Source organism: Puntigrus tetrazona, chromosome 5 (genome assembly GCF_018831695.1).
Source record: "Puntigrus tetrazona isolate hp1 chromosome 5, ASM1883169v1, whole genome shotgun sequence".
Lineage (NCBI taxonomy): Eukaryota > Metazoa > Chordata > Actinopteri > Cypriniformes > Cyprinidae > Puntigrus > Puntigrus tetrazona.
In genome coordinates, this window is record NC_056703.1 from 13,265,771 (window position 1) to 13,287,785 (window position 22,015).

At 38.9% G+C, this 22,015-nt stretch overlaps 1 protein-coding gene across 1 annotated transcript in view; it reads right to left on the reverse strand.

Annotated features, from left to right (window-relative positions):
- Nucleotides 1-4,631: 4,631 nt before the first annotated feature.
- Nucleotides 4,632-22,015, reverse strand: part of efnb1 (ephrin-B1) — a 33,295-nt gene continuing 15,911 nt past the window's right edge. The window contains exons 2-5 of the mRNA XM_043239540.1: nucleotides 21,565-21,842; nucleotides 10,530-10,622; nucleotides 10,016-10,159; nucleotides 4,632-8,560 (exon numbers count right to left, since the gene is read on the reverse strand). Of these exons, the coding sequence (XP_043095475.1) occupies nucleotides 8,175-8,560; nucleotides 10,016-10,159; nucleotides 10,530-10,622; nucleotides 21,565-21,842 (901 nt within the window). The 3' untranslated portion in view covers nucleotides 4,632-8,174. The remainder of the gene's footprint in view (nucleotides 8,561-10,015; nucleotides 10,160-10,529; nucleotides 10,623-21,564; nucleotides 21,843-22,015) is intronic.

Sequence of the window (22,015 nt, forward strand, 5' to 3'; positions counted from 1 at the left end):
AACAAGATCAGGCATTGTCCAAATGAAATTTGCTGAAACAGTGATTCCACCCTGCTTGGTTCAGTTTTACACGCCAAGCCTGGCAGTCTGTGTGTGTGTGTGTGTGTGTGTGTGTGTTACACATGGACGTAACGTCGAGTTGGTTTATACAGTCATATAAATGATCTTATCTAACTTCATACACACACCTCATCAAAACTCTAAACACTCACGGTCTCCCAAGATGATACCAAGATGAGCTTATAAGTCTGGCTGTCAGCAGTGCCGCCTGGGTCTCGTATACAATGTATAACAGCATTAACATAAATGGACTGATGATTGGTGAATTTCTGCTGAGAATTTGGTCCTTGGGTGCTGATTTGTCAAAAGGTTTCCACAGAAAACAGGATGCAGTGGCGGTTCATGAACTCATCTGTTTTAGGGCACAATTTCAGAAATGAAATCTAAATGACTACAGTTCATCTGCCTTTGCTAATTTGAAGAAGTCCACTTCACAACATGGCAATAACAATAAAAGCCTTGACCCGTAGAGCACCTCTCTGTGAGATAGAGGGAGAAAAAAAAAATGATTCATATGGGTCAGGGCTCATTTGGAACAGGGTTTGGTCGTGTTTCACATCCTGAATAAATCTTGGGTTTTCCCAATAAGTTGCACAAATCTTGTTGATTTATAAGAAGCTCTTTCTTGCTTGTTTTCAGGTCTCTCTGAGTTTTTCCAGTTGCCTTGAACTTAAAAAAATGCACAACAACTCAATCTTTAGTCATAAAACCCTCGTTTATATATTCTTAATGTAATGTGAATTCCTGCTGCAGTGCATTTGCAAAGTAATCCCTGAATTAGAGTTTCTAGTTTGTTCACCACCATTATGAAATGCAGTGAGCAGAACGGCAGAGTCCAGCCAAGACTTTAGTCAGCCAGGCTCAGAGAAAATTACAAGTCATTTTGTTTCGGTCTTTTATTTTTGGATTATAAATGATAATATTTATGTGTGTTTATGCACATGCGCTTTTTAAGTATAAATGCTCTAATTATCAGGCACACCTTATTTTAACCTCAACAAATCCTTTTTGGAAGACATTCGAAATATGAACGCAGTCCATTCAGTTGTTGTTTCAATAAGACACACACATAAACTCTGTCATTAGAGAGATGCACTGGACGGTCTGTGACCTCTCATCTATTTTATATGCTGTTGGATATGTTGTGTGTGTCGGCCGAGGGGCGAGCAGGCAGTATTTGCTGTGGACGTGTGTGTGTGTGTGTGTGTGTGTGTGTGAGAGAGAGAGAGAGACTCTGTGAGCATGTGGTGTGGTATTTAGGTCACATTTCCAGCAGGCTGGTTTTCCAGCGTCAGACAGAATTTAAGAGCGAGGTTCAGCGAGTTCTGGACAAGCGTTTCAAACTCTGAGTTAGGAAGTAAAGCAGGTTCCTCATCTTTGCTATCATGTCCATGCGGCTTCATCATAAATACATTAAGATTTAATAGACAGTAGAGCCGGCCGCTTTCAGATGAACCTCTGTGACTACGGCCCCACTTTTCTCACAGGCACACACACTCAAAAAATATGACTGCCTTGTGCGAGTTTGTGTCTGTGAATTTCAGTTTCTAAGAGTCTCACACGCTTTAGACAATTAATGATTTACAGTTTGTGCACTTGTGTAGATTTAAGAAAGACATGATATATTGCAGCTAAAAAAAAGTTTTGTTTTTTTGTATATATATAGTATATGCTGTTTGTGTGTGTCTTATATGCTATATAAGACACACAGTTACTATATATGTGTGTTACAATTTTAAAGTGGTTTATGAGGACACTGCCAATATCCTCATAATTCAAAAGACTTCAAAAGCATACTAAATGGTGTTTTTTTGAAAATCTAAAAATGCATAAAGTCTCCTGTAAGGGGTAGGTTTAGGTGTAGGGTTGGTGCAGGCCAATGGCACATACAGTTTGTACAGTTGAAAAATGATTATGCCTATGGAGGGTCCTCATAAACCACAAGTGTGTGTGTGTGTGTGTGTGTGTGTGTCTGTGTGCAAAGTTTCCAAAGTTTTCAGGTATTCAAAAAAAAAAAAAAAAAAAAGAGAGAGGGAATAGCTATTCTTCTGACATAGACAAATGAGAGGACATGAATGAAACCACCCTGAAACTTCCCCCCTACAGATCACTGGGAATTAGAGTGAGTTAGGGGGCAGAAAGAGCAGAGAGACAGTGAGAGAAAGAGTTCTCCTGCTGGGATCCCTGTTAAAAGTGTCCTACGCAGAGAAGGGAGAGAGGAGAGAGTGGAGGAAACAGTGATTTAGAGGAGGAAAGACTTGTTTCTACAGAGCTCGTTAAAAAATAATTAACAATTAAACCAAGTAAAATAGAGGAAGAGAATGAAATAACTGTATAATCCCTCAACCTCCATCTCTGTCTGTCTCTCACTCTCCAGGCATCAATCTCTCCTTCTCTGCTTTGCAAGGTAGCAGACGTTATAGTTCAATATTTATGTTACTCCCCGACTGCGGCTCTCTGAACTCTTACAGAGCCACATATGAAGCGTTCTCCGCATCACGAGTGTACACAAACACACCCAGAGAGACCAATGGCAGACAAAACACAAGTTTGTGTGTGTGAGTCTGTTTATTTGCGAGGGTTTAAGCTATATTTGGAGGGGGGGGAATTGTCTTGAGACGTTAGAAAAATAGGGCAAAGTTCTGAAATGGAATTATATTCTTAATCTGCATATATTCTATACTACATTGATTGAAATATCTGTAAAAATAAGAATATTTTAAAACAAGATTGCAATTTAAAATAAATGTTTTAGTATATTTTAAAATGATTTATTCCTGTGAATTTCCAGAAGCCACTGGAGTCAGTGTCAAGTGATCCTTCAGAAATCATTAAAATATGCTGGTTTGCAGCTCAAGAAACTTTTCTTGGTAAAACATTTGCAAACTGCTTAATAGTTTTGTGAAACGCATTTATTATATCAAACAGGAATCTAATCGCTTTTGATCAATAGAATATATCCTTGCAGAAAAAAAATATGAAATAAAAAAAATCATACTGATTAAAATCTTTTGAACATATGTTATTTTATATCATATCTAATACGTGATTAATATATAAGGAACGCATGCACATTTTGTTGTTAGGCCTGCTTATTTACATTTCAATTTTTTCAAATGCAACTGAAATAACCTCTGTTTTAATATTTTGAAGTTATGAGGATACAGGATGTTTGCGTGCCTGGAAACAGAAGGACACCATTTCTTAGGATAATAATCAAGTGTGATCTGATGGCAGCTGCAGGGAGCAGTTCAGTGTTCGAGTCTGATTGGATTACTGACGAGACGAGAGATCTCAGCCTTGATTGTTCTCTTCCATCTAGTGCTGCATCATCAAACAGATGATAAAATAAAATCAATCTTTCACAGAATTACGTACATCTTCCCTTCGCTTTCTTTCTCTGTGTTCAAGTCTTTGCAGTGATGTCTAACTTCACCCGTCGATCTCACTCCTCCTGTTCTCTCTGTAGAATCTCTCTCTCCCTCCCTCTGGGGGCTGTAATAGTAGCAGATAGGAGCTTGCAGGGCCCACGGCATTTACCCAGAATGCACTAGGGGTGAGTGGGCAGTAAATCTAATATCAGTCTTGTACAGATTGATCACCTGTCACATGACTTGCCTAATACTCTCTAAGTCTCTCCTTGTGTCTCTGTCTCGCACCCACTAAACTTGAGTTATATATTAGTGAATATAGTAAATTGTATATAATTCCTAAATATAATTATATATTTGCTGCTCAACTACTTTGTCATCATTACATCTGTAAGAACTTCTCAGACCTTCAAAAATAGCTGTATGGCGCATTTTGTATCATAGTTCAAAAGGTACCAGTGTCTACCAAAATTTTTGTACATTTTTTGGAGGATTTCTAGTTTTTCACATTAATTATGACAGGGTCAGGGTGTTGATTAATAAACTTTGATTGTTACTACAATATTATGTTATGACCTCAAAAAGCTTATACCATAGCGTGTGATGCATTTTGATGTCTGCATCTTTGATGCCAGCAAGACTTGAAGCAAAATAAAATCAGTTTTTATCTTAGTTTTGCTTTTTTAAACGCTATCAGTTTGGTTCAGACAAAAATGAAATTGCATTATAGATCAGAAATGGTCCAACGTCTTTTTATATATATATATATATATAATGCTAACCCAGATCACAATATCAGACAACAGAAGACAGACATTTTCCACAAATGCCGACAAACATGAGACAGAATGCTTTCTGTACTCCAGCCACTGACTGACTATAGACTCACTGAAAGTTTAATGCACTGAAGTCAAACAAGAGTGTTTGTGTGCGAGTCTTGAGTGGCCAGGGACAGATACCCAGAGGCATTATGAAATATTTGTGACACAGCGAGCGTCACTCGCCGAGACAGCTTGTTGTGTTTGAAATAGCAGCACAGTTTGCGTTTGTGCGTATTCGAAATAGAAAAACTGACATATAGCATGAGTACATTGAACAGAAAGCAACTGCTGCTAACACACATGAACAGTCGAATTTCATTCATTCTCTCTTATTGTCTTTCACGCAGACAAGCAGTCAGAAACACAAGAGACAAGCGTCTTCCATAGGAAAAAACTTTATTTATCCTTTTAAAACGCTTTCTGAGGGCTGAGACTTGGCTTTAGTGTCATATATCGGGGAACTCTGAGGACACTGTGTGAATTCTACCAAAACAAGAAAACGCTGTCGCCACAGGGGCATCAGCACTGCCAACACATACATCAAAACTTAAATCAATAATACTGAAATCTGCAACAAAATCTTAGTAAAAGAAAATTATAACAATAATAATGTAGTTCACTGAATAATAATAATAAAAAACAAAAAAAATCAGCAACAGCAGGAGGAAACATTGTGCAGCACAAGCTTTTTTTTTTTTTTTTGTGAAGGTTTTTTTTTTTTTGTGGGAGTCGCGGTTGGCCTAAGGCATCAGCACTGCATTGACCCGCTCTATGAACAAGTAAATTTTGAGAGTAAGTGAATGAACTGTGTGTGATAGGATGGATCTAGGCCAGAGAAAAGGTTTTCTCATTAGATTTGTCTCTCTCATAATATTGTGATAATCCTTAAAGGGTCAAAAGTCACCACCAATCTGTCTCTTTGCCTGAGGGGGAGTGTGTGTACGAGTGTGTGTGTGTGTGTGTGTGCGCGTCTGTTTGTGTGAATGCTTGGGTTTTAAGTAAGTTCTCCTCAAATAAGTCAACCTCAATGGGAGAAATGTTATTAACAGATGTCAGTGAGATCCACACAATGTCACAGGTGTCTGACCGCAGCATTAGAGAGGAAAGCCTCAAGTCTAATCTGATAAACAAGATGGCTGACTCTTTTTTTTTCACCTTATTGTTATGATACAGACGATCATCAAAGGAAGCATATACCTTACAGCTGTTAAGAGTGCTGCAAACCAAATGTGTAAGCTAAGCTGCAAAAAGCCTGCAGCAAAAGACAGTCAGTGACTGAATAAGATCCCACTACAGCGGTGCAGATCCATAAAACTACACAAAATATTCACAGCTTTTCCTGTTAAACATGTACAGAGAAAGCTACTGTTTATGGTAAAATTGGGGTCAACATTTGTTAATACGCTGCTAAAAAAAGCATTTTTCCAGTTAAGTATCTAAATATGTAGGACTGTATTTCGTTATTTAAGCATAGATCTCACCAAAGACTCTTGGATTTCTTGTTTAGGAGATACTTAGATACTTGTACTGGAGAACAAGACAAAATTACTATGCAAGAAAATGATTTTGTTGCAGTGTGATACCGCGACTGATCCACTTTAATAAGCTGACTGGTACGGTCAGTGCACCCATGTGCATTTCTATGGGTAAAAAAAAAAAAAAACAAAGCCATGAATTAAAAAAAAAAAGTGCTCTTCTAAGGTCAATCCTAAAGACCTGAACTGCCTTAAACAGCTCAGACACACATAAATTATTAGTTTAGTTGCACAAGCTGTTGCTGGTTTAGTTTTGTTAAAGAAGTTTGCTGGTGCTTGCCCTGTGTCTGATAGTGTATATATGTGTATCTATATTGTGTGCTATAGGAACGACTGCTGGGTCAGTCAGTAAGAGTAAGTGTGTGTAGGTATTTATGCATTTCTTGAGTAATAACTCTCTCTCTCTCCTTTTTTCCTCCTTTATGAACTATGTCATGGAATATTTGACCTGGTTCCATCACAGCATTTGTAAAAAACTAAACAAAACAAAATAAAAATACCAACATCCCCTCGTAAAACAGGGAGGATAAAGTGTGTGTCAGTGTGTATGTATGTGAAGGGGCTTGTTGTATGTGTTTTTGCTGCTTTAGGCTGACCTTTTAAAACCCGTTGTACAGGGACCTCTAAGTCTCCTTTATCAAAAACCAACTGAAACAGGGAGGGAAAAAAAGGAAAATAAAAAGAAGAAACCATGAGACAGGAAACATTTTACTTACAAAATGTCTTTTTCCAAAAAAGACTATTTACAAAAGCTTTTGCATTTTCAAAAATCCTAATTATATTTTCATTAACAGGGTCTCTAATAAAATGGAACTTTATATCAACACTTTTTCCCAACATACATTATTTACATAATCTCGGGCCTTAGAAACTAAATTAAGAAGAAACGACAACAAAAAAAAAAACAACAACAATAAACCCTAATCGAAATATCATTTTAAAAATCTATTTTACGAGAAAGCTACAGAGAAATATTGGGCTTCCTCTGATTGGCTGCGCTGGAGGCCAGATGCAAATGCTGCTAATTTGAAATTAGCATAGGCGTAAACACACCTGCCGCCACTGTTTGCTGTTTATCATTTCACGTGCAATCCATATAAAAATAGATCTAGCACTAGATTTTCCAGGATGATATGGTGAGCTTGTTTTGATTCTCTGATTCGTGGATGGGGTTTTTTTTCTGTGTGTTTGTATGCAAACAGGGATAATTTATGTGCATATCTGAAAGGAGGGAGAGGTGAAGGCATAATTTCACATGTTCTGTATGTCGATGGATTTTTGGCTTCTGCATGGGACTCCACATACACACGGTCATACTGTTAGAGCCCATGTCTACATCCAAACAGACGAAAAAAAAAAAAAGACATGTTAGTGAACTAAATTATGCAAAGATACGCGTTAGCATGTCTGTGACTGAAAAGAGGTCATAGGCTCATGGTGTAGAGGCAAATCCCTAAAGATGTTTTTGACCTACAAACCTTTGGGAGATAGAATAAGAAAAAAAATTATGACAAGATACAAATATTATTCAGCACTTCACGCATCACTGACAACAGATAGCAAATAACTACTTGTGTTCGGCTGAGAGGAGAGAGAATTTCAACTGAAACGATTCTCAAATGAACAAAAAGCAGACCGGGAGTTCTGGAAGGTCTGACACTGGTGTTTACGTATTAAATTCCCTATTTCACTCGCGCGCTTTTCCACCGAGAAGCTGTTTGTTACTGACCTGTGAACACCGAAGTGTGTACGAGTGCGAGTGCGTGTTTTTGTTCAATTGCCTCTACAGCATGTAAAATGAATGAGTGTCTGGAGAGACGCAAGGAAATGAGAGGACATACTGAGTGTGTGAGGAAGAGAGAGGCATTCGTAACAGTGTTTAAGACATTTTCTCTGAGCGAGACACTGTGAAAGCTGCAAGAATCGAGTTGATGCTGATAAAAACAAAACACTGTGATGGATTGAGAGATGTAAAACAGACAAAAAAAAACTAAGCGAAGAGTCGCAACGGTACAAAAGAAACACAAACGAGAGCTTCCTGCTTTGTGATGTCACTCTAGCGTCCCTCTGTGATTGGTTGTCGGCTGTTCTTCAGCAGTGAAGTCCGTGCCTGAGTGCCACGCAATTTGGGGAGGTTTTTCTGTGCCGTTTCACACACATCGAGAGCGACCGGCACACACACGTACACACAGTGTAGTGTTCGGAAAAGGGACGGAGGGAAGGAAATCTGAGAGGAATGTCATCCGTGTAGTCCTTTTCATTCCTCTTTTCCACTTCTCCCTCTCAATCCTCTTGCACACGGAGCAGACAGGGTTAGGTAATGAAAAAAAGATTCAGGATACCTTACAAAAACGAGTTCTTATTGCGGTTACTTCGCTCGCTTTCCCTCAGACTTTGTAGTAGATATTGGCGGGGCTCTGGGGTGGCATTTCCTGCACTATGTAGACGGGGTGCCCATAGTCTCCGCTCACTTTTTCATAGTGTGGACAGTAGTTATTCTCTGTTGTCCGCAGGGGGATGATGATGTCACTCGGCTCTGAGCCGGCCTGGGCGGCTCCTTTGGGCGTGGCCAGAGTGCTGAGTGACAGGGCAGTCCCGCCCCTGGGCTGTGAGTGCTTGCGGGTTCTCTTGCGAAGCTTGAGGAGCAAGACGATGAGGATGATGATGATGAGGAGGAAGATGACACAGCCAGCTCCGATGGCAGCGAAGAGGGCCGGTTTAGAGCCGAAAATTCCTTCCACTGACCCGGGACTGTTATCCTGGTTTCTCGTGTCTGAAAGGAAAAGAAGAACGACGTTATGAGTGACGCTCACTCGTTTGCTCTTTCATTGTGAACTATCAGTAAGAATGATGTTAGCAACACACACTCATTATCAGTGTTTAGAGTCGCGCTCTGTTGTCTGAGGCAAAGATAACTGAGGATAGCTGTAGAAACAAACTTCTGAGTTTGTTAGCATTGGCACCGAGCTACTTTTAAAGTAAATAAAACCGTTGCTGCGTTTATTGTTACGCTGCCAGCTGAAACAGCTACCGATGACTCCTGCTGCTAAATAGGCATTACGAATACACATTTTCCTTGACAATAAAATCCATGTTGTCAAGTATATTTAACGGCAGTACGAAGCTAAACAACACACACCCAGATTGAAATAATCCTTTCAAATGGTAGTCCAGCATTAAACAATGCAAAGGTGCATTTCAATGGCATACATAACATTTGAGCAGCATAGCATTGTAGTTTAAAGGTCAACTAATCATCAGATAGTTGATTAGTGAGGTTTACTATCGACACTACCATAGATTTTTTGTTTTGTTTTGTTTTTGAAAAATGTCTCTTAGGCTCATCAAAAATGCATTTAAATATAATTTGTTCCTGTGGCGGCAAGCTGGTTTTTCCAGCTTTTAGCGTCTCATGATCCTTTAGAAATCATGCTAAGATCAATGCTGAAAAGAGTTGCTCTGCTTAATATTTTTCAATTTTAAAATAAATTTTACTAACCCCAAACTTTGGAACGGTAGTGTAGTTTGTATTTCAGCATTTTGTATTTTTATTTTGTTGCATGCCTTTCAATAGCACTGCTTTAGTGTCACAGCTTGCATGGTAAAACACTCAAAAAAGCTTAACTTTATTTGATATTTTTATTTGCAAGCTTGTGGTCGAAAGTGGCGGGATGTAAGCGGACTAAATAACTGAAGAATGTCCAAATGAAATCACGTGATCCAGAACCGAACTTAATTAGAATTAGCCGACGAGTCATTCATATAACCCACCGACTAACCAATTTTGAGAAGATGCAATAGCAGTTAATGTCAGAGTGTAATGCGTCCTCTCATAGCAGAAGAATCTGACCTCAAGAATCTGTGCAGTGTGATCACTGCATCTCGAGTCGCTCTGTTCTTTCCTAATGATTCTGTCTTTCTGTTTCTCTCTTTCTTTCTCTCCTAATGAAGTTTAGACCTCCCGTAGGTTAATGGCTGCTGGGACGTGATAAAGACATGCTACATTAACTCCTGCCTCTCTCTTGCACACACGCAGCTGCCTGAGGGAGGCAGTAGCTCTGCATTGCTGCATTTCCAATGCTGGCTTTCTTAATGAATTTTACTGTGGTAGATCTTGACTGCTGAACTCTGATCAGTTTGTCCTCTGAAAACCAATGCCATGTATAGGAAAACACCATCATCGTCCCAAACCAGCTGGTGTAAACACAGATGATATGCGTTTCCTCACCTCTGCCGGGCATTATAGATCCGTTCCCATCTGCGTCTCTGCCTCGGTCTATCTTGCGGGAAGGGCTGGTTGTGGGGTCCTTGATCTCATTGTCCCGGTCCTGGTCTGGGAGGTCTGTTAAATCTGGATCTGGTGCATTTGGATCTGAAACATACAATCGCATACATAACTAATTAGGAACAAAAAACATTCAAGGAAATTAATTTCAGTACAGCATATGTTTGAATGTATTCGTTTAGATTTTGGTGTCAGGATCCTTTTATGTCTAACTTCCTGTTTCTGCTTATGAGTCAGAGTACAAAATCTAAGAGCATAAACTTTATGGTTTTCTGTGTGAAAGAATATGAAGTGTGGATGGTATGAAGTCATGCTAACTTGGATAATGTTTAACTAAAATCTAATTGCTGTTAATGAGTCAGCTGACTTTATCATCCACCAAATGGGGCTTAAATGACTTTACCTTTGGACATGCTGAAGATAAAAAGGTGTGTGTGTGTGTGTGTGTGTAACTCACCTTGGCCCACTTTCATGATGATCTTCATAGATCTCGTGCTACAAACCCCACCTTCTCTGTTTTCCAACCCTTCCTGTGTTCCATTAGAAGTTGCTGTAGAGAGAGAGAGAGAGAGAGAGGGAGAGAGAGAAAGAGAGGCATGGTGATTGTCGTGGTGAATTAGGTTTAGATTTATAGGACTTTTGATTGGAGTTCTTGCTGCAAACCAAAGCAGGAAAAGGAAACCCTAATTTACCTCTATAAATCAGACGCAAAACACAAGCACATGCAAACACACACATATACACACAGTCTCTGGCTAAGGACATTCTCATTTAGCCCTTAAATCAGACATTGCAACCTAATATTACCTTAGAAACATCCAAAAACAAACTAACGTTTGTGTGTGTGTCTCGGAATATGGACAAGATGAAAAAAGCTCCAGTGTATTCTCCTGTTACTAGTCCCTATGATAGTAATCTGATCCCATGGGAATGCACAAACACACACGCACACACGCCAACCATGCAGTAAGAAAAGCCATGTGTATGAATTTTCTTGCGTAGGCCCAGAAGCCTCAATGTTTCCTACATAATGATCCCTGTGAGTTTGAGAGATTGGAGACACAAACAGACCTAAAAATATGCCACAATGTACCATGTTGCATCTCTGCTATGTGTCTGAAAAAGACATAAGTGTGAGAAAACGAGCTTGCTCTGAATCGGTGACACACACACACACACACACACACACAGATATGTATATAAAACACACAAACACACACTCCCATTATGTAGTTAAATAAACCGATATTGTCACAGCAGGTGATCCACCATCATTCAATTTAACTCCCAATTACACTCACACAAGTTCACGCGCTCACACATGCGCTTTATTAGTTTCCATTAGTTCGTGCTCATTAAGAGGTGTGATTGAGAAGTGTGTGTATGTGTGTGTAAGCACTAATGAACTATAGAACAGGTAAGATAAGAAAATAAAACACACAAAAAAGTCCGCACTAGATATGACACTTACAGAAGAGTGTCAACCACATACAAAAATATAATTTGGCTTTTTTTCAGCTAAATTTAATCGGTTCAAAAAATATTTTGCACACTAATGCATTCTGCAGCGTTAATGTATTTTCCATATCGGAGGCATAGTGCATTGTGGGGACTCGCTTACTTGTTTAAATAACACGATAACTCTAACAACATATTATGCAAAATGTCAAAAAATTGTCAAAATGTTTTTCTTATTTTACGCTTTCAACTATTTTAAATATAGATTCTACTGGTCAAAAATCACATTTTGTGTCAACATCTGAGAGCAAACACACGACTAATAAACTGGTTTGTTTTAATAACTAAGTGGCAACAAATCTTAAACCTGCTTGGGAATAAGCAGACTGAATCAGAATCACTGGTTCTGAGTGAATCTGAGGAATGCACATACATGTGTCATGATGGAGACTGACACAAAAGAAATGAAATCGCTCAATAAAGTTTTTTCTTTGTGCACAAAAAGCTCTCGGATTTCATCAAAAATATCTTCATTTGTGTTCAGAAGAACAAAAGTGTTACGGGTTTGGAAGGACATGAGGGCGAGTAATTAATGACAGAATTTCCATTTTTGGGTGAACTATCCCTTTAAACATTAGTTAGGTCTGAGTTGAAATAAACCATTAACCATAAGTACAAGATTTTTTATAACAGAGTTTTGCAGATGTTAGGACCATTATCAACACAACATTTGACTTTTTTGTATAGGCAGGGCCATTCTTAAGAAACAGTGTGACATTTAAATAAAGCAATCACAATAAGGATCACTTTCAATGACAGAATCTTTATGAGTCTGTAATTTGGCAGCTAAAAAAGTCATTTAGCTCTTAAATATTTCAGTATCCCCCAAAATTATTATTTTTTTGTCTGGCGCCCAGCAAAAATACAACACCGGTTTTCCCCATCCCTTTCAGTGTTACCTTAACTCGAAGAGGAAGGTCTTTACTTTCTACTAGTTATCTACTACTAGTTACTGCTTTGACCAGTATTGGAAACTTTATAGCGGGAGTATGGATCTGTGCTCAGAAAGACTCCAGTGAGGGAGAAAGGCCAGGGCACCGTGCTTGTGAATGGCCCTTTGTGGGCGTGTATGGGGGAGGGGTGATGTGTGTGGTTGCTAGGAGCTGATATGATGTCATGCAGATTGAGATGTATGGCAGTAGGCAGAGTGCCAGTCTCCTTACGGTAGCACCATGCCAACCTGTCACCGATCCAACCATGGAATAGCATCACACGGTGCTGCTCCACACACACACACACACACACACACACACCCCATCCTGACTCCAGGCTAAAACACAACACACATTCCAGACAGGCAGGGTAATCCCACCCTGTGTACTGTTAGCAATAGGATGGATTTGCTATGAAGCATTTTTGCGGCCACATTCTGTTGTTACTACATCACTGCTAGATTTTAGCTGGTCAGAACATTTCGGTCTTAATAGTTTCCTGCCCCTGTGCAAAAAACAAAAAAAAAAAAATTTGCTGCATGGATGGAATTAGACTATTCATTTCTAGTCAGACTCATGTCGAACTGAATTCCAAGAAGAGTAAAGTCATTACAGAGTACAAAGCAGTTATTTCTGAAAAAGAATATAGCGTAAACACACAAATACACAAATCCCCAAAGACCACGCTGGGAGATTAACATGATTTAGATTTAAAACAAGGTGTAAACACACATTAGAAAAATGTGAAGGGGCTGGGGATTTACCATCTGCCTCTACGTGTGTGTGTGTGTGTGTGCGTGTGTGTAAGTGAGAGAGTAAGAGAAAGACAAAGAATGAAATATTCAGTCTTGTCACAATAAATATAGTGTTGCCCCAGTTAGCATCTCTTATTGACTGACATATAGTGTGTGTTTTTGTGTGTGTGTGTGTGTGTGTGTGTGATCAGCATTTGTTTGTAGCTGCACTCTCATTCTTTTACCACCATGGAGCCATCTCATGCCGGCCTCATATTTTATCAAACACACACATACAAATGTAGACTTGTATATAAACACACACACAATCCCTGAAGTAGAAAAACTGTATTATTACTGTATTTTTGGGGCAGTATTTTCACAAACAGTGACAGGAAAATATAGTTATAGATCAACCTTTTAGTGTAATTAAATGGCCATTATGTGAATAATGCAATTTAATGACAGCATATAATATAGGTTAGCTGATTTTATAAATAAATAAAATAAATAAAATAATGTAATCTACTCTTCTGTGGATCCTGACCAAGTATAAATAATAATAATTGTAATAACTAATAACACTTTGTTTAGCACTTTTCACACACACACACACACACACACACACACACACACACACACATATATATGTGAAATAATAGTTAAAATAATAAAATAAGCCACATAAAAAAACAGTAACTAGCACCAAGAGCCAAAAAATAAATGAAATTGAATACATAGTAAAACACAAAGTAATTAATTAAAAGTCACTGTACGTAATTAATGTTAGTAACAAAAACTACAATAATGATATATTACTACTCATTATAAAAATAATCATATTTGGAAAATATTTGGAATATTACAGCAATACTATGAAAAGTCAGCGTATAAAATTATATATTTATTGAATTAAGAGATTTGGGGTATTACAGTCATAATATGAACGTTCCTTTATTCCAAATATTAAAGACTCTAACATCAAGGACCGAAGAATAGTTGAGATTTGAAGCAAGCGTTGAATATTCAGCTGCACGGCTCAGGTTTTGTTCCATATTTTCAACTATAATCATGCAGCTGTTAAATCAACATGACAGGCCCTGATTGAGCTGAAGTTCTCCCATCACGTCTCACAGAATGAGAGAATCCAAACCTCAATGAACGCACATCAAATGTTCACAACCACAGCTGAGTCAGACTTTCGAAACGAATATTTTTGACAACTGTAACATTTACTTTTCAGTCGGCAGAGCCCGGTGCTGTTTCCCTCGAGTCTCTGACTGATGAGTAACTGAAACAAAGAGCGGAAGAAAAAGACGCTTCGCTGAGCGAGTTAGCCACAGTAGCCAACAGCGCCGGTCTGAGCCTTCAGGGAAAACACAACTGTAGTCGCAAAAAGATCTGAAAAACAGCTTTGTGAGAGACGAATAATGTAGCTGCTAAAGGTTTTCTGTCTTTCGGTGGGTGAGCATGTGTGTTTGTCTGTGAGATTTGGGTCAGTGTTCATTCTAATGCAGTCGACATAACACAGAGAGCCAGTGACAGGTCACTCACACACACACACACACACACACATGTACACAACTCATCAGATCAGACACAGCTAGATTAGATCTTCTTTTGCTTCCAGAAGCTCATCCAATCAGATCGCTGCACTGGTCCAGCAGTCGCATAACGGCCGACCTTTAAATCCGCAGGAAGAGCAGCTCAATGGGAGTGCGTGTGTGCATGTGTGTGTGTGTGTGTGTGTGTGTGTGTTGTGGAAGAAAATTAAAATGCAATAACCATCCAGCCTCACTGACTCCCCTGTAATTCTACATCCAAGTACAGACAGAACCTAACGTGAATACCAAAAACGAAAATTTGTCTTCTCTGCCAACAGATTCAGAGCAAGTATGATCGTCATAATGGATTTGTGTGTGTGTGTGTCTGTGTGTTTTAGGGGTGATTGTTTGTTATCTTCAACAAAGCTTATATTGTTTCAGTAGAAAATCCTTCAAAATGAAGCAACACTCATGAGGTCTGACGAAGGGAGGAATGAAACAAGAGGAGACTCGGCCTGCTGTTCCTCTCTCTCTTTCTCTTTCTCTGCATGGATCAGTGGACTGATGGAATTCAACACTTCTATCATGTAACCACTCACTCCTTTCTAGCAGTTAGATTGTTTTTTCCCTTTCTTTCTGTTTGTTTTTGTTTGTTTGATTCCTTTTTTTGTTTGTTTATTCCTTTTTTTATTTTCTTGGCTTCTTTGCATTTCTTGGTTTTCTTTTTTCCTGTCCATTTTTCTTTCTTCCTTATCTTTTTCTCTTTTTCTTAACTTTTTTGTCTTTACTTCCCTGTCTTTTATGGCTCTTTATTTCTCTTGATTTTCTCTTTCTTTCTTGCTAGCTTTAGTTTCCTTCTGTCCTTCTTTCTTTCTTGCCTTCTTTCATCCTTTGTTCATTGTTCTTTTCTTTGTTTCCTTCTTTTCTCTTTCTTTATTCACTTCTGTTCCTTTAGTAAACACTACCACCCATTCTCTCAAATTACCTGTAAGTGAAGAAAATGACCAGCACATTCTGTTACCGATCGTAGATGGCTATCTGTGTTCTCGCAAATTAGACCATTTTAAAACAACAGCACAGACCATTATGCCTATTATATTCGGACCATATTAACAGCATTTCTAGGTAAAGCGTTTTGTGATTAATGAAGCAGAGGGGAAAGCAGTGTGTGTGTGTGTGTGTGTGTGTGTGTCTGTGTGTGTGTTCTCAACGGCAGTAATCCAGATCTCCCAGAATTCAACATGTACGGGAGCATGTTTCTTTCGGATCCTAACTTTGAAGACCTGCTTGCCCATGCCATATTTTTTACCTATGCATGTTAGAGAGAAAACACAGACAGCGCACAATGGGAATGTAATTAAACGTCAATTAGTCTCTGTTCTGATGTCTCTCTAACACACACACACACAGACAAACACTCATTACATGCATTAGCTCCATGGGTAGTGTGACCCATCATGCATCACTGACCTTCATCGCCTACTGGGACATCTGCATGGGCATCACTACAGCAACAGTGACCATTACTACAGCAACCACATCCATACACACAGTGATCGTAAGGCAAAATGACACACACACACACACACACACACACAGCAGAAATCTTGCTCGGTTTGGTGCACCTGGTGCTCAACGTCCCATAAGACAAAGAAAGATGAACTCCCCGCTTTATATTGCTTTCTTTCCCTGTCTCTTTCCTTCTCTCTCTTGTTCGCTTGTGCCTCAAAGGGGAGAAAAAGTTGTTTAGCTGACTATGTCTTTTTGTGCTAGTACTTGCCAAAGAGGTCAGATACACCACAAACACAGAACTGAAATATTCAGCCAGTGTTTGTCTGCAAAGCACAACAGATCCGCAGCGTGTGTTTGAGTCTCGTTCTTGTATATAAAGTATTCGGAACGAATGTTTACAATAAGTGCTCACTGTAATTTCAAAAACGCAGCTTAGTTTTCACTTGACTTCACATTTGCACATCAACAGTGCCTATTCAGAGTTTAGAAACTTGGCCCACTCAGGCACAGTGAGGTAACATAGAGGAAGCAAGATAGATACTATTATTCCAAACACCAGAATAACTAATGATAAGAGTTAAATGCTGGAAAGTCTGCCAAACTCTGTGCTATTCCTGGCTGCATGTAACACCCGCCATTCTGCGTACCCATCGGATTTCAAGAAACAGGCACCTGAAGTGCCTGTTAAAAATTCTATTAAAAAAAAAAATAACAACAACTATATTGGACAAAGACGCAACCCAACAGCTTCCAAAAAAGAAGTCTTAAGGACTCACAATAGGAAATAAATTGAAAAACGGAAAGACAAAAGGCAACACTGCAACTATTTTTTTTAAGATTATAATTGATATTTGTTCATATTGTTTGATTTGTCTAAAAAAAATAACTTTAAACACAGCAAAAAAACAACACTATTAAACTATTTTACCGTGACAAACATCACTGTAACCTTGTAAAATAACTTATTATCAACAAAATGTTCTTTACAGGATACTTTGCTTGCAGTGGCGGGTTAAACGTTTCAGAGAGCTGAAGATATCAGACTGACTGGATATTGGATTGCAATTCAATAGCCATTTGCAATTGGAGCCAAATTCTTCTTACATTACAAAGCGGCTAAACCCAACCGTTTGCTCTTAGTTTTTGTGCATGTTAAAGGGGTAGTTTAAATCAGGCGTCTAACGCACACAGCTCGATGTGATATTTGACCTCTCTCACCCCAGAGCGACCACAGTGAAATGAAGCCACTCATTTTCATACTTCAGCTGTGGCCTGAGAGACAGTTATGGTGAGAGGTTACACAAAGACCCACACACACACACAACACACACACTCATCATTCTGGTGCAGCGGTTTGGTCAGAATTACTTCAAAGCTGGACTGTCTGAAATCAGAATCATATGTTGCTGACACAGCCTTAACACAAAAATACTCACAGAATTGAACACACACACTCGACACAGTCACACGGAAGAGAAGCTGACCCTAAACAACCCTTAATTTAGCCCTTTTTAACTCCCTTAATCCTGAAAACATTGCATAAACCATTAGAGCCTTTCTAGCAGCCGCACACTCCTCCTCATCTGGTCATTACGTGCATTTCATGCAGTGATAATCGCAAAATCTTGTGACTGCTCGCTATTTTTTATTTTTTTTTACTTTCCATCCCTGGCTTTTTTCTCTTTCCATCATTTTTAGCACTCCCTTGACTGTATGACGGTACTGTTTCCATTGTCATGCTTTTCAAATCAACTTCTCAAACACATGTACATACACACATCTTTTTTGACAATTTGATATCTTTCAACAAGATTGGTTTATGGAGCTAAACTTTTGATGGATGAGTAAATGGCTGGTGGTTTGGTTTCTAAATCAATAAAAAAAAAAAACGGCAGGGTTAGAGCTGATCTTTGTCAAAGCAAATATCACAATCTGGTCACCATGCAGAACGTTTCTAAAGACGATGGCTTAATCACGAGAGCTCAAATCACTTTCATCCAACTGGTTCTGAATTAAAACCCGCACTCACACAATGACCCCAGCATTCATTTCAAACCTGAACTGCTTCACAACTCTACAAAAGAGCGACATGATCAACCCAATGTCTTTGCTGGAACACATGCTGGAATTAAATCAGGCCATAAAAGACAGTGAATTCTCAGAATCTCTCTTCACAATTAGAAACAGACACAGAATCTGACCAAGCACAGACTTACTGACCCCAGTCCAGACATAGAAAAATACCCAAGCAATAAAAACACACATAGCTTAACGCATGAATGACAGCGATGTCAAAAAGGACTGCATATTTCTGTATTTATGCCTAAATGAATTTGATTACAAAAGAGCCTATAAAATAAGAAATACATACAAGATAGAAATCGTGAATTTGTTAGTTTACACCAAGAATTCTGAAGTAATATACAAATATAACATTTTTACATTACAGGCATTGCATATATATTATTAATCTGAAAACAAAAATATTTGAGATTGGAGAAACATTCTTTTAAGGCTTTAAAGAATTTATTCTTTAAGCATAAACCATTTTGTTAGATGTATGCTTATGTGATGTGATATTTATATAAAAATGCCAATGGGGTAAAGGGAAATAAAATGAATGCAAGATGCATTCTCCAAAAACCAGTATTATAAATTTACATGCTTTTTAAAATTTAATGTTGTTTAAAGGACGGATATTTTAACTGAAAAACAAGACAAAAATGAAATCATAAAATGTATTATTTTAGTGCGTCTGGAGCACTTGAGCTAACTGTTGCGGCACAGCTCGACGGGAGAAAGCTAACATGCATGGCTTGGAGGCTGAGACAGAGAGACGGGAGAACAGATCCGGCCTGGTTCAAAGAACTTCTGCAGACAGACTGGAGACGATTTGACAAATAGTTACACGGATAAGGAAAAGAGCGGGGAGATTTCAGACGCTGGGTTGGCCTTTGGTAGGGACTACATATTGACTTGAGTATCCTGGGATGTGGACAACAATCATTTTAATGAATTAAATCACAGAGATTAGATTTAAACTTAAACGTTCTAATACGTACTGATATCGATATAAAGAGAGACTCAAAGAATAAAAGAGTGGTTTTAGGGTACGATGCGGGTGGCATGATGATATGGTGAGCGTTGAGCTCTGCAAAATCAGGAAACGTTGTCAGCATCACAGAAATCAACATACTGAGGCTACAGGAAAGGCATAGAGGCTGAGAGAAAGAAACTCGACACCAAGCCAAAAGAGGCAAATATAGTGACAGGAGAAACAGCAGATTCTCGTGGATGGATAAAAAGCACCTGGAGTGACACTGTAGCAACTGAAAAAGCCTGACAGACACGCTCAAGGCGGGTGGGCAGAGCGACGAGCGATGATTTGTCAGTGTTAGTGAGGTCTGCAGCAGCATGTATCTGCTCAGACACGATCAGAACAAGCTAAATGGTAGCTATTCATTATCAAACCACAAGACAACATTTCATTAACGTGGAGAGCTAACAAAAATATAATAAATGTGATAATTAAAAGACGCTATAAACTTTAACCACAAGAAATGGCAGGACACACTATCCGGGTTACAGTGTACACAGTAAAATGCTTTTTTACTTGGGAATTTTGAGAGCGTAATTAGTTCAGCATGCTTCCCTGAGATTGTGCGCGTTTCAAAAAAGTTCTAGTTAGTGGTCAGTTTAGATGTCTGGAAACATCTTGCTTACATTTAACACACACAAGGGGAGGTTTATATTAAAAAGCATCTATACTGATGCCAGACTACAATCAGTTCAGGGACTCACTGCATGTAAACAATGTAAATGTGACATACCAATAGCGCACACTGTAGAAACCCTACTCAAGAGGCTTTTTATGAAAAGCGAACGGATGCGTGTGAAACTGTCACGCTCTAAAGTCTCTCGCTGAGTTATTAACTCGGCTGACCAGTGAAAACAAGATGACCAGACAGCAAAAACCACTGAACCCATAACACAAACACATTTCAGCAAAATTATTTTAACCAGACTCATCCTGTTTACCAGAGCAAGATAAAGGAAACTGGTTGCTAGGGAGTCTGTATGTGTGAGAGAGAGAGAGAGAGAGAGAGAGAGTGTTTTACTGGATCTAATAGCAGCCCTGCTGCTTGCTGGGGGTGTAGTTGTGGTGATGGGTCAGTAGAGGTGAAGTGGATTATGGGACATGTCTGGGCATCATGGCCAAAAGACCAAAAACTCAGTGAGGCACGGCAACCAATGAGACATGCCTGACTGAAAGTGTCTCTCCCTCCCTCTTACCCACCATCCTTGGGGAAAGAGTTAAAAAAAGACAGTGGGGTAAAGAGGGTGGGCACACTGAGCCATAGAGAAAAAGGGGACAGAAAGAGCGTGTTACATTTACCATGCTCTTCCCTGCTGTTTTTATCTCGTATACGCTAAGGGTTTAGCATGAATTATGCTGAACGTGTTGGAAATCTTTAATTCGGAATGAATGATTAATCAGCGCTTCAGTACAACTGTTGCGTGCTGTTTGTGGCTGGAAAATTCTCCCTTCACTGAAAACCTCATTCACAAATGCTTGGCTGTGCTATTTACAGATTTACTCAAATACATTACTATAGAAGCCTCTTCCTGCCTTTCTGACTTTATTTGTCATAACCGTGACTGTAATTCTTTGTAATCGCAACTTCATTTCCCAAAACAGTGACTTTATGTGTCACACTATAACTTTGCTTCATTTTTCTAAATGGTATCTCTCATTTTAGGTGTTATTTCAACTCATTCTACGGCAGAAATTGGCAAACACATACCTTGTAATGAATTCAGTTGTTTTTCTACCCCAAACCATCACATAGACCACGGTTTATGTTAAATAACAATAAAGACCTTTGGTCCATGCGTTGTGATTTCTGATTTTACTGTTCTTTTGGGGAAATTTGGAAACCATATGGTAGACTAAACCTGACCCAAACACATATAAAATTGGATTTCTAAGTTCTACTGTATTTAAAACACAATGGATACTACAATAGACTTTAGGTAGTTTTAGTATTCAACATAAACACTCTCAAAAAAAAGAGGGGGGCAGCTTGTCAGGATTTATGCTATTTGTAACTTTTTAAAAGTAGCACCTTACATGCTAATATAATATCCTCTATAAGGTTACAGTTTCACAATTTGACATTACTACAACTTTTGCAAATATGTGAAAAATATATGAAAAATTAGTTCCCAAGAGTAAAACTGGAGTTACTTACAGGTGATGTAATAGTTTGTCAAGCGTTTGAATTCAAGTCCCATGTAGTTTGGACTGAACTCCTGGAACTTGATGGTGAATTTGATGTCTTTCTCTGGTTTGTTGCAGGTCACCAGAACATTGGGGTCCAGTATGGTGCTGCACGACTCAGCCTGCTCTTTCTTCACCAGGTAGAGTTTATAAAACTCATACGGTCTCCCCATTTCCCCTTTGGGGCAGATAATGTCCAGTTTGTCACCGATTTCCGGGTAGATCACCAAGCCCTTCCCAGACACAAACCTGCAACACAAAGCATGCAAAGTTACAATAAATCACGAACACATTTATACACTCTTCTGACTCTCAGTACAATCTGCATCTCTGCGGACTTCATGATCATGAGAGGAAAAACTTGGGTTCAAATAGCCCTCCAGACTGCCAAGATCCTCCACAAAATGCTCCAGAGGGACTAT